We start from the raw sequence: 15,476 nt of genomic DNA on the forward strand, positions 1-15,476 counted from the left end.
GTGTACCACAAGGCTCTGTTTTAAAAAAAAAAAAAAAAAATTTAATGCACATAATCCCACTCTGCAAAATCCTCCAGGAATTAATGTAAATGTCAATATATATGCAGATGAGACCCTGTTTTATGTTCCCATCCTACCAGCAGACCCTGTTTAAAAACCTAAACTTAAAGATGAATCTGTACCTCCCTTATCTGCCTTGACACTGCTACTATAAACACAGACGTAGTTTTTCCAGGACAAATTAGCTGCCAATTAGGACAAAAAAAAAAAAAAAAAAGCTGGCGACACCTCATCTGTACATCCAGGCTCCACCAAAGAACAGCGGAAGAGTGCAATAATCGAACATCAATAACTATGATCACGTGATTATTGATGGTGTCACTGTGAGAAGTGACGGCAGCAACACAAGACAGTAGAAACATGACATCCATTCAGTCGGACCTGATTGATATTGATCCAGGTGGAACAAACAGTTTGCTGATCAATGACTGGTAAACATTTCAGAAACGACAGATTTCTGTGTTTTGTTATCGTTACGCTCTGACCTCTGACCTCTGACCTCTGACAGACTGGGTGTGAGTGTGTGTTCATACCTGTTCAGTGCGTTGAGTCGTCGCCGTCCAACAGAACCAGAAACACACCAGCGCCTGCTGCTTTTATAACACCATGGCTGTGTGTGTGTTGTTTGTGTGTGTGTGTGTGTGTGTGTGTGTGTGTGTGTGTGTGTGTGTGTGTGTGTGTGTGTGTGTGTGTGTGTGTGTGTGTGTGTGTGTGTGTGTGTGTGTGTGTGTGTGTTGTGTGTGTGTGGTTAATTAGACTGTTAGTAAAAACAACAATTATCTAAATTCCCACAATTTGATCTGAACGTGTGTGTGTGTGTGTATACAGTGTGTTGATGTTCATCGTCAGCATCTTGTTCTCATGACAAACTGGAAGAAACTGTTACCTTCTCTACCTTTCTTTCCTTCTCTACCTCCTCTCCTTCTCTACCTCTTTCTTTCTTTCTGTACCTCCTTCTTTCCTTCTATACCTCCTCTTCTCCTTCTCTACCTCCTCTTCTCCTTCTCTACCTCCTCTCTCCTTCTCTACCTTTCTTTCTTTCTGTACCTCCTTCTTTCCTTCTCTACCTTGTTTCTTTCTCTATCTCCTTCTTTCCTTCTCTACCTCTTTCTTTCCTTCTCTACCTCCTTTTTTCCATCTCTACCTCCTCCTCTCCTTCTCTACCTCTTTCTTTCCTTCTCTACCTCCTCCTCTCCTCCTTTCTCCTCACACATCTTTCAGGTGTGTTTGGTTAAACCTCCTGTGTTGTGTACTGTACACTCTCTGTGTTTACACACTGTGTATGTTGTTAATCTGCTGTTGTTGCAGCAGCATCTGATTCCTGTTTGTGTGTCTGCTGCTTGTTTACTATAATCTCTCTGCTTTTATTCTGATGATCAGTAAACACAACAGGAAATTCACCTGTCGCTCTCCGTGGGAACCTGCAGTCAGCAGCCAATCTCATTTCTCCTCTCACACACATACACACACAATCAATCAATCAATCAATCAGTCAATCAATCAGTCAATCAATCAATCAATCAACAATGCTTTAAGAGGTTTGTTATTTTTTAACAGTTTTGGGATATATTCTAGTTTTTGGATTGCACCACTTTCAGATCGGGGTGGGGGGTGGGGGTGGGGATGGGGGGGGGGGGGGTTGTTCTAGTTTAGGGTTTTATTCCAGTTTGGGATTTATATCATTTTGAGGTTTATTCCAGGTTTTTTTTTCTTCAAATTTTTTAGTTTTATTCCGGTTTGGGGGTTTCCCAGTTTGAGGTGTGTACCAGTTAAAGGGTTTCTCTAGTTTGAGGTTTTGATCCAGTTTGGGCATTTTGGGGGGTGAGTCTGAACAGAGTCTGCTGGACTTCAGGTCTGAGTCTCTCATCATAAGATTTATTTCAGATTGCAGCAGCAGCTTCATTTTGGTGATCCAAAGGAGGAAACAGACACGTTGACATCAAACCACACGATGGACAGAAAATTCACAAACTCACAGTCCTGAACCACAACACAAACCAGGTCTTGATGGTTCAGGTCCACAAGGTCTATCCACGGAGACACTGATGAAGTCACAAGAGTCAGATGTGGACACCGGGGAGAAGAGGAGTAAGTGTCATCCTGACGGAGGCTGTGGAGTAGAGGTCACAGGGGTCACGGGATCCTGGAAACCGCAATGATCCAGATCATCGTTCTCAGGAGCTCCACCCATAAACCCATTACAGTCTCAGTTACTGCGCCGCCTCCTCCTCCTCCCCCTCCTCCTTCTTCTTTTCCAGGTTTCTCTTCTTCTTGACCTCCTTCAGACCCTCCTGGATCATGTACACCGCGTCCTGGTCCCCGGCCTGCCGAGCCAGAATCAGAGCCTCCTCGTAGAGCTGGACCGAGTCGTCCAGCCGGCCTGTGGGACAGAATCAGACCAGATCAGACCCACAGAGGACAGATCATCCGGCCAGGTGAGGTCGGGCTTCTTTTCACCTGTGTGCAGCAGGATGCCGGCCATGTTTCCCAGCAGCACGTGCTGGTCCGGGTGTCCGGCGGACCGGCTCAGATCTACCGCCTGTTGCACCAGCGCAAGGGCGTCGTCATGGCGACCCTGCAGGTCCAAGATGGTGGCGAGGTCGCTCATCAGCACCAAAGTCTGACGAGAGACAAAGCTTTTTTTTTTAGTCTGTAAGACGTTTCACTCCGTTTGACACATTTCTACCTGTGGGCGTGTCTCAGGTGCATCTACCTGTGGGTGTGTCTCAGGTGCGTCTACCTGTGGGCGTGTCTCAGGTGCGTCTACCTGTGGGTGTGTCTCAGGTGCGTCTACCTGTGGGTGTGTCTCAGGTGCGTCTACCCGTGGGTGAGTCTCAGGTGTGTCTACCCGTGGGCGAGTCTCAGGTGCGTCTACCTGTGGGCGAGTCTGTGGGCGTGTCTCAGGTGCGTCTACCTGTGGGCGTGTCCCAGGTGCGTCTACCTGTGGGCATGTCTCAGGTGCCTCTACCAGTGGGCGTGTCTCAGGTGTGTTTACCTGTGGGTGTATCTCAGGTGCGTTTACCTGTGGGCGTGTCTCAGGTGCGTCTACCTGTGGGCGTGTCTCAGGTGTGTCTACCTGTGGGTGAGTCTGTGGGCGTGTCTCAGGTGCGTCTACCTGTGGGCGTGTCCCAGGTGCGTCTACCTGTGGGCATGTCTCAGGTGCCTCTACCAGTGGGCGTGTCTCAGGTGTGTTTACCTGTGGGTGTATCTCAGGTGCGTTTACCTGTGGGTGTGTCTCAGGTGCGTTTACCTGTGGGCGTGTCTCAGGTGCGTCTACCTGTGGGTGTATCTCAGGTGCGTTTACCTGTGGGTGTGTCTCAGGTGTGTTTACCTGTGGGCGTGTCTCAGGTGTGTTTACCTGTGGGCGTGTCTCAGGTGCGTTTACCTGTGGGTGTATCTCAGGTGCGTTTACCTGTGGGTGTGTCTCAGGTGTGTTTACCTGTGGGTGTGTCTCAGGTGCGTTTACCTGTGGGTGTATCTCAGGTGCGTTTACCTGTGGGTGTGTCTCAGGTGTGTTTACCTGTGGGTGTGTCTCAGGTGCGTTTACCTGTGGGTGTGTCTCAGGTGCGTTTACCTGTGGGTGTATCTCAGGTGCGTTTACCTGTGGGTGTGTCTCAGGTGTGTTTACCTGTGGGTGTATCTCAGGTGCGTTTACCTGTGGGTGTGTCTCAGGTGCGTTTACCTGTGGGTGTGTCTCAGGTGCGTTTACCTGTGGGTGTGTCTCAGGTGCGTTTACCTGTGGGTGTGTCTCAGGTGTGTTTACCTGTGGGTGTGTCTCTCCCTGCTCCTGGCGGCAGATATTCAGGGCACTCTGGTAGTCCTCTACAGCCTGTTTCAGGTGCAGCGTTGCAGCTCGGTATCGAGCCCGTGAATCCAAACACAGACCGAGAAGGAGGCGGGTGTCCTTCCTCAGAGCCTCCTGTTCTTCTGAGGATAACAACAACAACAACAACAACAACAACAATAAACAACAAGCAGAAGAGTGAACAGTTTCCAGACAGTTTCAGTCCGTCTCGGTGTCTTACCTGTCTGCTCCTCTGCCTTCAGCTGCTTCTGTTTCTCCAGTTTTTCCTCCAGAGACTCCAGACAGAACCTGAAACCATGATTGGCAAGCTCCGCCCTCAAAAAAGGAAACACACAAACAGAGAATCAGTGACCTCTGACCTCTGACCTGAGCTTCTTGTCAGCTGCTCGGTTAAATCTGCCTCTTACTTGTTCTGCTCGGCGTAGATGGTGGCCAGTTTCAGAGACATCTCGATGACAGCGTTGTCTTCCTGGAGACAGACAGGAAGTGGGACAGGAAGGTGGGTTCACCTGTTTGATTGTACCTCCAGATGTAATGAACACAACACTGACCTGTGGAGTTCCTCCTGCCAGCATGAAGCTCATTGCTGCTTTGAAGAGTTTCTCTGCCTGAGAGGAAGAGGAGGACAGAGGAAGATATCACAGATGCAGGTGAAGATTAGATCACACCTGTGTGACATCAAAGGAGACCGCTGAAGCTCCTCAAGAATCTGTGATGGTTTTCATGTTTCGGCTCTGAGCTCATGTGAAACATTCTGGTCCACACAGACGACAAACAAACAAACAAACAAAAAAAACAAACAACATCCAACGTTAACAACAGAAAAACATTCAGCCTCACAAACTGAAAATAGAAACTGTCGGAGAGACGAGCGGCAACAGAACAGAAAAGACAAATGAATTAAACACTTTAATAACAGAAATTAAGGACAGAAAACAAAAACAAACAAACAAATAATAAAACTGATAATAAATAAAAATTCTTAAATAACAGCTATCACATCAACTCAAACAATACGATTTATTTCTTCTGGTTTTCCCCGTCTGTTGTTGCCATGATCAACAAGGACCCACTGAGCCACATGGCTAATTTAAAATCACATGCTGCTTTGATTTGCCCATTTATGGTAATGTAGGCGTGTCGAGGGCGGAGTATAAGGCTCATTTATATGTGCACATTCCCAGGTGGACTGTGGCTCATAACGGGAACACTGCCTTCAGGGGGGAGCGCGTACAGTTGTATAAATCTTGACTATTTTTTGCGTACGCCATTTTTAACTTTGTGCACTTTTACTATGGATCCCGCTCACTTGTTTTATAAATGAGGCCCTCAGAAAACAGCTGTGATTGGACGATACTCACACTGTCGAGCTGACCCTGAATGTAGGCCAGGTTTGCCATCTGAGGAGGCGAGAGGAAAACAATGTTCAAAACAATGTACGTGATGCACATACGTGACAGTACACACAGTACACACAGTACCAGGCTGTAGGTGTAGATGATGGCCTGCTGGTTGTGGGTCTGATGAGCCAGAGCGACGGCCTGGTGGAGGAACGACGAGGCCGCCTGCATCTGCCCGCGGTGCATACTGAGCTATAACACAGACACACAGGACTGAGGTCAGTACTACTGCAGGACTACTTCAGACACACACAGTACTACAACTAACGAACAGAGTACTCCTCAGTAGTACAGGTTTCGGTACCTTGGCCTTCTTCAACAGCAGAATCAAATCGTCCTTCTTCTTCTGAGCTTCATCTCGTTGATCTTCATCACCACTGCTGAACAGGGAGAAGGCTGCATAGAGGCATAGAGAGAGAGAGAGACAGACACACACACACACACACACACACACACACACACACACACACACACACAGGTGTCAGGTGTACAGAAATGGCATAATGATCAAAAATCTAACAGAAGTTTGGTATGAAAGAGAATTCAGTGCAAGATCATCGACTCTTAAGACTGTAGTTTGGTGAAAAGTGAGAGTAAAAACTGCAGATTTCAGACTGGACTTTGGTGTATAGCATAAGAAATGTAACATTTACAGATTTACTGATGTGACCAAGGACGTATAAAATAGTCAGTTTTCTCACTGGAGTTTGGTGTGAAGAACAAGGGGGTGTAAAATAGGATGGTGTCTGAATGAAGGATGGTGTGAAGAACTTTCACGTGTAAACTTTGCAGATTTCTGATGGTACTTTGGTGTGACTGAACATACCGATCGCTGCCCACAGCACTCCTCCTCCTCCTCCTCCTCCTCCACTCTGTGAGTTCTGGAAGTTTCTCCCGATGGGTTCATTTCCGCTCACATTTACCCGGCATGCCGAGCACGTTCGCGTCACAGAGCCACTCTGAGGTCTGACAGGTTTAATTATCCAACTAAAGAAAAGGCACCAGAAGATTAAAAAAAAATTCATTTATTCAAAATTTGTATATCCTGCAGCTCAACAGCAGATTTCACATGATGCATGTAGAGATAAAGCTCACAGCATGAAAAAAAAGTCTCTTTATCGCCTTCACCTTCAAAGACTCACCTTGTAGTCAAAACGTTATTGACAAGAATTTGATGTGAATAATTCGGAAGTCTAAAATGATTTAAAAAAATAAATAATCTGACCTGACTTGTAAAGTCACCAAAACATGAATGGACTTTGGTGTAACGACCTGGAAGTGTAGAAACTGCAGATGTCTGAATGGACCTTGGTGCACTGAATGCAGAAGTCTAATATTATGAAACATGTGACTGGAGTTTGGTGTGAGGATGAAGGAACAGTAAAATCGGTTGACTTCTCAATGGAGTTTGGTGTGGAGGACACGGACTGACCTGTTTCCAGCTAAGATCCGTCTCAGGTGTCCTCCTGAACACCTGGACCTGCTCAGAGTCTGACTGAGGACAGCACGGAGCACACAGCAAGCCGCCATCTTTACTGTTTACATAAGGAGCGGAAGTTACGATGCGTGACTCCACGCCTTCAGAATAAAAGCATGCGGAAGAAAATAACGTGATGAAGTTGGGGAATTTTTTTTTTTAAAGAATATTTCAAGATTGAGATTTTACCCAATCTCTTCACAAAAATACGCTTTACATTTTGGGGAAATTCTTCATCCACATCCTTTATTGTAAATCATGCCCAAGTTCAGTTTTATTTTTTCAGAAGGACCATTTGGTTAAAAAAACAAAACCTTTGGACCACAGAAGAAATATTTTTCTGAAGAGACCATGACCTTCACAAGATTAAAGAAAGTTATAGTCTGTCATGAGGTGAACAGTTGATCCAGTCAAACAGATTCTGGACTCTGAAAACAAAATCAGTCTGTACAGCATTTGGCTTTTACTGTGAAAACAAATATGATAATCAACTTTTATTTTGTAACAGCAGCTTTATCAAGTTTTTCTTACTTAACAGTTTTAGTTCTGTCAAAATCAAAATCCAGATTCAGGCTCAGACCAACGAGTCCCAAATCCAAATTCAGTCTGGATTGTTTGAACCCTTTTTATGACATTATTGTAAATATTTGTGCATGTAACAGTTTTTAAAAAAAAACCTGCGGTGGATATCGCGGCTACCGGGTGTGTCTGCTGCTGTCGGGAGGTCTCCATGAGGTGCAGTTCAGCAGATGACCAGTGGGGGCAGCAGCAGTTTGTCTGATGAACATCTGCAATGTCTCTGCTGATCTCAAAGTGAATGTCTAGCTGTCGCTTCCTCTGTCGCCACATTTCTGTTTACACTTCAGGAGGTTACCCTGCTTCCAACCAGAGACGAATCAGCTCTAATCGGCCCCCTGGTGGACACACTGTTTAATCCTGTTGTGAGTCAGGCTAAACGACAGTCCACGCACATTCGCCACAGAAAACTGAAATAATAAGACCACAGTCGTAACAGCCTTCCATCAAACACGACGTTTAAACACGTTCATAATGTGAAGTTTTCACGGTCGCTCCTCAGAGGAGAATCAGAGACAAAACAAAACAAAAGCAGCTTTAAACCTGCTCGCAACAAACAAACGTAACAAAGCTCAGGCGGTCTTGGGATGAATATGGCCACATTGAAGGACCGACTAATCAACTGACGTCATCTGAATAATCAATAAAAATAATATCCAATAGAAAAAAATCTCACAGCTATAAAACAGCTGTTTACTGAAGGAAAAACACAGGTTGTCTTCCTGACTCTTGTTTCGCCAAAGCCTCCTCTGGGTTTTGTGTGTAGTGTTTTTAGCTGACCTCATGTGTGAAATCTGACAAACATCAAACTAACAGCTGCCAAAGAGCCCCGTCCCCCCTCGCACAGTTCATTTATCTACCGCAGCACAGAGCCCAACCCTCTCAAACCCGCTGGAATAATTCAATAATCGGGAGGCTGAACCGTCACGGCTGACAGTTCAGGTTGAGAATTACAAACTTAAGCGTTCAGGCATCGATAAACATAAAATATGTGATAAAGGCTGCAGTGAGCAAAGATATCGCATTTTCTGTACGTGTTCACAAGTTGATTTACGCTGTTTATTTACATGTGGAGCAGTGAAGTGAGGTCAGATCACAAGTGACACACGATCTCGCATGTTGATGCTGGGTGTGAACAGCCTCTTGGCTCCCTGATTCCTGATTCTTTGGGAGTATCATGTTGTCGAGGAGTCAGTAGCCTGTATCTGTTTCTATATAGACGAACTGTCCCTTTAACAGCAGCAGGATTGTGTGTGAGCATGTCCGGTGTGCAGTGTATTATGGATGTGCAGACGACGATCACTGGATCACTGTGACACTGAAGGAAACTTAAAAGCCTCCTGATTCTCATGCAGCTTCCGAATTGTCTTTTTCTTCAACCGTTTCCATCCGTGCGCTTTTAACTGGTTTTCATTAAAATCACACAAGAAAACATGAGAATAAAAATGTCTGTTTTCCTTTCACCATCGCTACGTGAATACGAGCTCAGCTGAACAGCAGGCGGCGCCGATTCTCCGGTCGGTCGAAGAGAGACGTGACGTCGTTAAAAGAGTCGAACCTCAGATGGTAAAAAAAAAAAAAAAAAAAATGTAATTCTGGTAGTTTGATGTAGTTTAGTTGGACTCGGTGAGCTTCACCTGTCGGTCTCCCCCTTCCCTCCCCCAACCTCGCCCCCGATCAGTTTGAATCCAGTCAGATCCCGGCAGCGTTCGTTTCCGTCGGCCGAACCGGTCACTCGGTCACACGGAGACCCGGCCGGTGGTCCGTGAACCTCTTCAGGTGGTAACGCAGCACCCCTTTGGTTTTGAAGGTTTTGCCGCAGCTGCAGATGTGCGGCCGCTCGCCGGTGTGGTCGAGCTGGTGGATGCGCAGCAGCGAGCTGGTGAAGAAGAACTCCCCGCAGGTGATGCAGTAGTGGCTCTTCTCTCCGGTGTGTTTGGCCCTCTGGTGGCTCAGCAGCGAGCCCGACGTGATGAAGCTCTGGCCGCAGTCCTGGCAGCTGAACGGCCGCTCGCCGGTGTGGATCCTCTCGTGGGCCCTCCACGAGTTGTGGTAGGAGAAGGACTTCTGGCAGTACGAGCACTGGTAGAACTTCTCCTTGGTGTGGCTCAGCCGGTGCATCTTCAGGTAGTGGGCGATGGTGAAGCTCTTGCCGCAGTCGTCGCAGCTGAACGGCTTCTCGCCCACGTGGAACAGCGTGATGTGGGACCGCAGGTGGGACGACTGGGTGAAGCGCTTCCCGCAGGTGGTGCAGAGGAACGGGCGCTCCCCCGTGTGGGTCACCATGTGCGCCTTGAGGTGGGGCGACTGGGTGAACCTCTTCCCGCACTCGGCGCACTTGTAGGGCTTCAGTCCGGTGTGAGTGCGGTTGTGCAGCTTCAGACCCTGCAGGCTGGAGAAGCACTTGCCGCACTCGGTGCAGTGGTAGGCCTTCAGGTCCTCGTGGGTCCGCTGGTGGCAGCGCAGGCCGCTCAGCAGCTTGAAAGCCTTGCCGCAGGACGGGCACTTGTGCGGCTTCCTGTCGGAGTGCGTCACCTGGTGCACCTTCAGACTCTGGGGGTTGCTGAAGGTCTTCGTGCACTTGGGGCACGGCAGCAGCTTCTGGTTCTTGTGCGACTTGCGGTGGAAGTTGAAGCCCTGGTAGGACACGAACATCTTGTCGCAGACTCGGCAGCGGTAGCACTTCTCCCCCTTGTGGGCCTCCAGGTGCTCGGTGAGCTCGTCCTGCTCGGCGAAGCCGTCGCCGCAGAACCAGCACTTGAAGGGTTTGGTGCCCGAGTGCGTCCGGTGGTGCGTCTTCCAGTCCCTCTTCAGGGCGAAGGTCTTGTCGCAGTACGAGCACCGGTAGGGACGCCGGCGGTCGTGGATCTGCTGGTGGACCACGAGGCTCATCAGGGTCGGGTAGGTCTTCCCGCACTGCCAGCACTCGTTGGCTTTCTGTCCTCGGTGGATCCACAGGTGAGCCTCCAGGTGAGACTCCTTGTAGAAGCCCTTCTTACAGTCGGGGCAGTAGACCATCTTCCGGCCGGCGGTGGTCGGGTGCTGCTGCCTCGGCGACCGCTCACAGAGGTGAGGGTGATCGTCTGAAGGAGAGCAGAGGTCAGAGGTCACGTTAAGGGTCCTGAGAAAGTTCTTTTAAATCTCTCCTTTTGGTGTCTTGTGCGCCAAACTGAACATATCTGAAGACGCCATTTTAAAATCTTAAAATCCAAACACTCGGCAGATTTATGTTTGGACTTCTTACCCACAGACAGGAAGTCCCGCCCCTCCAGCCACACCCTGCAGTCGCTCAGTGTGACGGACAGCTTCCTGAGGACGGGGTACGACTGGATCTCCACGTCGCCATCCGGCTCCACTTTGACCCGAACGCCGTCGAGTTCTTCCGCCTGAAATTAAAAGGTTTTTCTTCCGTCAGCTGCAAGATCGGACTTCAAAAACACCGACGACCTCAGACCAACCCGCCGTAAACGTCACCGATTGGTTTGTGAACTTTTGAAGCCTCCAGTCGGCCAGGAGTGACCCTAGGACACTATGCCCCGCCCACCTATACCAGAAACCTGAGTTCACAAATAGGTGACATCACATACGTCGGTAACAAGTTTTATGGAAACATGAGTCATCAGAAAATCTGTTTATTAAAAGTATTTATTGATATATCTCCTGTTTAAATGTACATATTTCTGTTCTCTCCTCTGTGATCAATAACAGTCTATCTTCATTTTACAAAGAGGCGGCGGAAATGTTTTTTTTTTGTTTAGCCGACTGACATTAAGATGACAGTGGTTGAAATGTCTGGTAAAAAAAACCCCCCCAAAAAACAGTAAGTGAACCATGACAGCAGATGTTATTGATCAAATTGATTTAATATTGACTTGATTGATGTTTAGTAGTGTGCGGTCGGTTTGGGGCAAACATCCCACTTCATAAACTGCTTAATTAAAAGGGAATAAAGGATCAGATCATTGTGATCAATCAACGATGACTCCATTCAATGTGATATCTGTAAGTGATGTTGGAGATGCAGAAGAGACAGCAGCTAACATCACAGCTACAGAACCCACGGCAGCAGGGAGAGACCCCCACACCAGACTCCATTCAGAATCAGGCCGTTTTTAATCGTCCGTCTCAGAGACTCCCAAGCCGGGTGTCTCCGCCGACACCAGACGGCAGCAGCGGGTCTTTAAGTCCGGCTCACACCGCACCGGTTCAACCCGAACCCCCCCCGCGGCCCCGCTTCTCCTCAGACTTACACTTCGTCCAAACAAACAAACAAAAACAACAACAAAAAAATCGAACCGAGCCTTTTAACGGATTTCTCCAGAGGCAGAGTTCGGTTCGGATGAGGACGAGTGAACCGGAGGACGGTGGTAACGGAACCTGTCGGGTTCGTTTCAGGCAGCAAGGTTCGGGTCGAGGACGGGGCTGCAAGTTTCTCCACTGCTGGATTTTATGAATGGAGTTTGGCGAAAGGTTTCATCCCCTCAGGTCCAGAGGCTAGCTCGGTTAGCTTCGCCACACTAACGGCTGCAACCTTTCCCGGGGTGGGGGGGGGCAGACGCCGGTCCGGTCGGTGTGTTTTACCGGTGAAGCCGTGTCGGTCTCCATCCCTCCGGTTCCCGCCGCTGGATCAGGTTCTGACGGTAAAGTTGACCGACGGAGTCCGGAGTCGATAGCAGGAGCAACTTCTGCAGCAGCTGTTGACTTCCGGGGAAAAGTTCAACTTCCAAAATAAAAAAAAATGCTTGGAATGTGCGCGCGACAGGAAGAAGCAGCTGCCACACCTGTCGGACCGGGCTCCGATTCAAAAAGGAGCAACGATCCTTCCTGACGCACAAATCTTCAGGGTATCATTTTTTAAATATCTTTTATATTAATGTATAAAGTCTAAACTTTTTCACCACTTTATTTTATACCCTCAACTTTCTAAGTTTTGACTTTTATTTCTTTCGCCCACAAATTTGATTTTGTTTTGTTTATACAGTATTCATCTTGCCAACTATCTAATTGGACTTTTACTAATAATGTGGCCCTTTTGTCCCTAACCATAATTAACTGGTTAAATTGTTTTTATCCCAGTTGTATTATATCAACTTTCCTGATCTTACTTTTATTGAATTTTGACTTTCTATCCATCTATTTTTTTTTTAATCTAAAAACTTTACCCTGTTTAAATAGATCAAATTTCAAGCCTCCTCCTTGGAGATGTTTTGGTTGTTCCTGATGGTGGTGACATCCACAACTATTTGGACCAATCACACACCAACAGGTTTGTAGTGGACAACTGAAGCTTCTCATAGCATGTTTTTGAAATGTAATGTTTTTTTGTTTTTTTTAAATGACTGTAGCTCCTGAACATCTGACAAGTTTGGTTCGGTTTGTTCTGCCGTGACATCCTTGTGGACAATAAAAGTTTCTATTTAAATTTGTAAGAAAATACAGAAAACTCTATTAATGAGCACAAACATTGAACAGGAATTTTTTATTTTTTATGAAGTGCACTCATTTACAGAAAATCTGTGCGAAAGCAGAAATTGTTTTTACCAAAGAATACACCAATGTGAAAGTTTGGTGAAATCACCCCAGTTATTTATTTTTTACAGTTAAGAGTTCAGACCTGATGCCGAGTTCAAACCAAGAACCATCTCAGACTGGAAACCAGCAGAGGAACCGGATCTCAAACTGCTGCTACAAAACTCTTCAGACGAGAACAAGTCCTGACTTTAAACAGAGGAAACTGTTTACTGGAGTTATCCAGACTGGAAACACCTGCAGAGGAACAAACAAACAATCAGTGGTGAAACCAAACTCAAATGTCCCAATACTTTTCTGGGCCAGCTGCTTGTTTGGAGGTCATGTGACCCACAGTCAGCTGTTCTGGGATCAGATCAACGCTTCGGTCGATTTTTGTCAAGGCGTCTTCACTCAGAGAACAAACTGCCCGGTGAGGACACTACAATTCGGCCTTTTGTTTACATCATCTCCCAGCAGCCACTGCAGCTACTGACCCCGCCCACTCCACAACATCAATGTTTGTTCGGGTAACACTCACCGCCATGTGGGAGATGTGACCTCACCGATGACATCAGAGCTTCATCAAGGTCACAGCAGGGTGATCTGTGAGGATCCAATCATAAAGAACAATCAGTCAGGAGGTAGAGCCTCACCTGAAGAACAGAAGTCACCTGACCCGACCCCCTCCCCCCTGTGCACCCCCTGGATCAGAATACGCTTCAGTCCGTTTTTGTCATGGCCCCGCCCCATCTGTGAACAGACTGCTGGGGGAGGGGCTTCAGTCGGCCTTTTATTTCATCACTTCCAGGCAGAGCGACAGGTGATCACATTTAAACAACCTGCAGGTAACAGATCAGGGACAGCTGGACCAACAGGACCCTGATCACAGAATTGGGAGGGGGACCAGATGATCTGGTTTGGTGGATCTTACCGAAGACTCCTGCTGCTTTCAAACCAAGAACCATCTCAGACTGGAAACCAGCAGAGGAACCGGATCTCAAACTGCTGCTACAAAACTCTTCAGAGGAGAACAAGTCCTGACTTTAAACAGAGGAAACTGTTTACTGGAGTTATCCAGACTGGAAACACCTGCAGAGGAACAAACAAACAATCAGTGGTGAAACCAAACTCAAATGTCCCCATACTTTTCTGGGCCAGCTGCTTGTTTGGAGGTCATGTGACCCACAGTCAGCTGTTCTGGGATCAGCTCAACGCTTCGGTCGATTTTTGTCAAGGTGTCTTCACTCAGAGAACAAACTGCCTGGTGAGGACACTACAATTCGGCCTTTTGTTTACATCATCTCCCAGCAGCCACTGCAGCTACTGACCCCGCCCACTCCACTACATCAATGTTTTTTCAGGTAACACTTACAGCCATGTGGGAGATGTGACCTCACCGATGACATCAGAGCTTCATTGAGGTCACAGCAGGGTGCTCTGTGAGGATCCAATCATAAAGAACAATCAATGTAAGCTTCACCTGAAGAACAGATGTCACCTGACCTGACCCCAGGTGCACCACCTGGATCAGAATACGCTTCAGTCCGTTTTTGTCATGGCCCCGCCCCCAACAGACTGCTGGGGGAGGGGCTTCAGTCGGCCTTTTATTTCATCACTTCCAGGCAGAGCGACAGGTGATCACATTAAAACAACCTGCAGATCTTACCAAAGACTCAGGGAGGGAGGGGGACACAGTCAGCTAGCAGGTCCAGGTCCAAAGTCTCTGGATCTGAAGGTGGTTGCAAGACCAGTTTTCTGTTCAGGATCTACATGTAGTTACAGATGTTTGTCTGTTTGGGCTGGCGGATCAGTTCCTCATGGAGTCCTGGTCTGAACAGGTCTAAAAAAGGGAAACATATCATTGTTGTAGCTTGACAGAGATATGACAAATGTTTATGCAGGTTTTTCAACCCAATTGTAACTTTGGCTCCCACGTTGTCGTTTAAAACCACTTCCGGTTGTTACCTTGGTAATCTGCTCCCACGTGGCGCCATCACGACCTGGATCCAAATTTTCCCTCCAAATTTTCCCGCCAAACTCCCCCCCCCTTCCTCCCCCACGTTTTGCTCTTTGTCCGGTCTGTCCACAGTTTGGACTCCCGCTCTCAGCCACACATCCGTCCGTCCGGACCAGCGGGCCGCTTCAGAGTTCTGTCCGGCTCGTCCTGGATGTAGCCTCACCTGCTGAGTTAGCATGTTAGCTCGGCGCTCCCGGAACCGGCATCGGGCCGCCCGCCGTAAACCGACGTACTCCCACCGGAGTTCGCAGCGAGCTCATCTCGGAAGTCGTCATTGTGTCGCTGGTCCGCTTGTGCTCCTCTGGTCCCTACTCGTGTGTGGTTTCAGTTGAATGCCGCCATCACGGCTTTATAGACCCGCCCGACCAATCACCTTCCTCCTGTTCTTCTTCTATGGTATTTTTTTCTTTCGGTTGACAAACAGCTCTGGAGAATGATCGCCACCTGCTGGACGACCGAGGAACAGTCTCATCTCAGACCTCCAGTCTGTAAACATCTGAAACTGATTAATATGTCACGTTTTATTTCTTTGACCAACCCATGCAGCATGTGATATCAGCAACAGACAAAATGAATGAATTATGAATTATTAATGTGGCTATACTTATTAGCGCAAAGCAATTGTTCTAC

The 15,476-nt window shown here is 47.7% G+C and overlaps 2 protein-coding genes, 1 long non-coding RNA gene and 2 other non-coding genes across 6 annotated transcripts; all 5 read right to left on the reverse strand.

The window, feature by feature from the left end:
* Positions 1 to 1,915: 1,915 nt before the first annotated feature.
* ttc19 (tetratricopeptide repeat domain 19) lies at positions 1,916 to 6,832 on the reverse strand. Its single transcript, XM_069719309.1, has 11 exons — positions 6,698 to 6,832; positions 6,092 to 6,252; positions 5,570 to 5,661; positions 5,347 to 5,457; positions 5,227 to 5,265; positions 4,417 to 4,473; positions 4,273 to 4,334; positions 4,086 to 4,180; positions 3,824 to 3,987; positions 2,518 to 2,680; positions 1,916 to 2,440 (listed from the first exon to the last, which is right to left on the reverse strand). Exons 1-11 carry the CDS (start codon positions 6,793 to 6,795, stop codon positions 2,271 to 2,273), a joined length of 1,212 nt encoding a protein of 403 aa, XP_069575410.1. The 5' UTR covers positions 6,796 to 6,832; the 3' UTR covers positions 1,916 to 2,270.
* A 141-nt stretch (positions 6,833 to 6,973) lies between these two features.
* Positions 6,974 to 11,994, reverse strand: LOC138633193 (oocyte zinc finger protein XlCOF6-like). Its single transcript, XM_069719297.1, has 3 exons — positions 11,900 to 11,994; positions 10,563 to 10,704; positions 6,974 to 10,401 (listed from the first exon to the last, which is right to left on the reverse strand). Exons 1-3 carry the CDS (start codon positions 11,921 to 11,923, stop codon positions 9,050 to 9,052), a joined length of 1,518 nt encoding a protein of 505 aa, XP_069575398.1. The 5' UTR covers positions 11,924 to 11,994; the 3' UTR covers positions 6,974 to 9,049.
* A 786-nt stretch (positions 11,995 to 12,780) lies between these two features.
* LOC138633224 (uncharacterized) lies at positions 12,781 to 14,866 on the reverse strand. 2 transcript variants are annotated; one of them, XR_011311861.1, is made up of 6 exons: positions 14,795 to 14,866; positions 14,496 to 14,669; positions 14,202 to 14,266; positions 13,761 to 13,918; positions 13,368 to 13,432; positions 12,781 to 13,084 (listed from the first exon to the last, which is right to left on the reverse strand). It is a non-coding gene; the product is annotated as an uncharacterized lncRNA (long non-coding RNA). The 2 variants fall into 2 exon arrangements; XR_011311860.1 differs by having other exon boundaries at positions 12,781 to 13,432.
* On the reverse strand, positions 13,192 to 13,304 carry LOC138633233 (small nucleolar RNA SNORD89). The gene has a single exon (XR_011311864.1). It is a non-coding gene; the product is annotated as a small nucleolar RNA SNORD89 (small nucleolar RNA).
* On the reverse strand, positions 14,026 to 14,138 carry LOC138633232 (small nucleolar RNA SNORD89). Its single transcript, XR_011311863.1, has one exon. It is a non-coding gene; the product is annotated as a small nucleolar RNA SNORD89 (small nucleolar RNA).
* Positions 14,867 to 15,476: the final 610 nt, after the last annotated feature.

Source organism: Brachyistius frenatus, unplaced genomic scaffold (assembly GCF_029030835.1).
Source record: "Brachyistius frenatus isolate BFR_SWC_R1_liver_20210118 unplaced genomic scaffold, ASM2903083v1 Contig_211, whole genome shotgun sequence".
Lineage (NCBI taxonomy): Eukaryota > Metazoa > Chordata > Actinopteri > Embiotocidae > Brachyistius > Brachyistius frenatus.

Excerpts from the sequence above, each read along its gene's own strand:
- ttc19 (XM_069719309.1), bottom strand. The coding sequence starts at position 6,795 with ATGGCGGCTTGCTGTGTGCTCCGTGCTGTCCTCAGTCAGACTCTGAGC. Across the intron at positions 4,181-4,272 it reads ATCTACGCCGAGCAGAACAA|GGCGGAGCTTGCCAATCATG; the intron begins GTAAGAGGCAGA and ends TCCTTTTTTGAG. Across the intron at positions 2,681-3,823 it reads AGGGAGAGACACACCCACAG|ACTTTGGTGCTGATGAGCGA; the intron begins GTAAACACACCT and ends GTCTCTCGTCAG.
- LOC138633193 (XM_069719297.1), bottom strand. The coding sequence starts at position 11,923 with ATGGAGACCGACACGGCTTCACCG. Across the intron at positions 10,705-11,899 it reads AGACCGACACGGCTTCACCG|GCGGAAGAACTCGACGGCGT; the intron begins GTAAAACACACC and ends TTTTAATTTCAG. Across the intron at positions 10,402-10,562 it reads GCGGGACTTCCTGTCTGTGG|ACGATCACCCTCACCTCTGT; the intron begins GTAAGAAGTCCA and ends GCTCTCCTTCAG.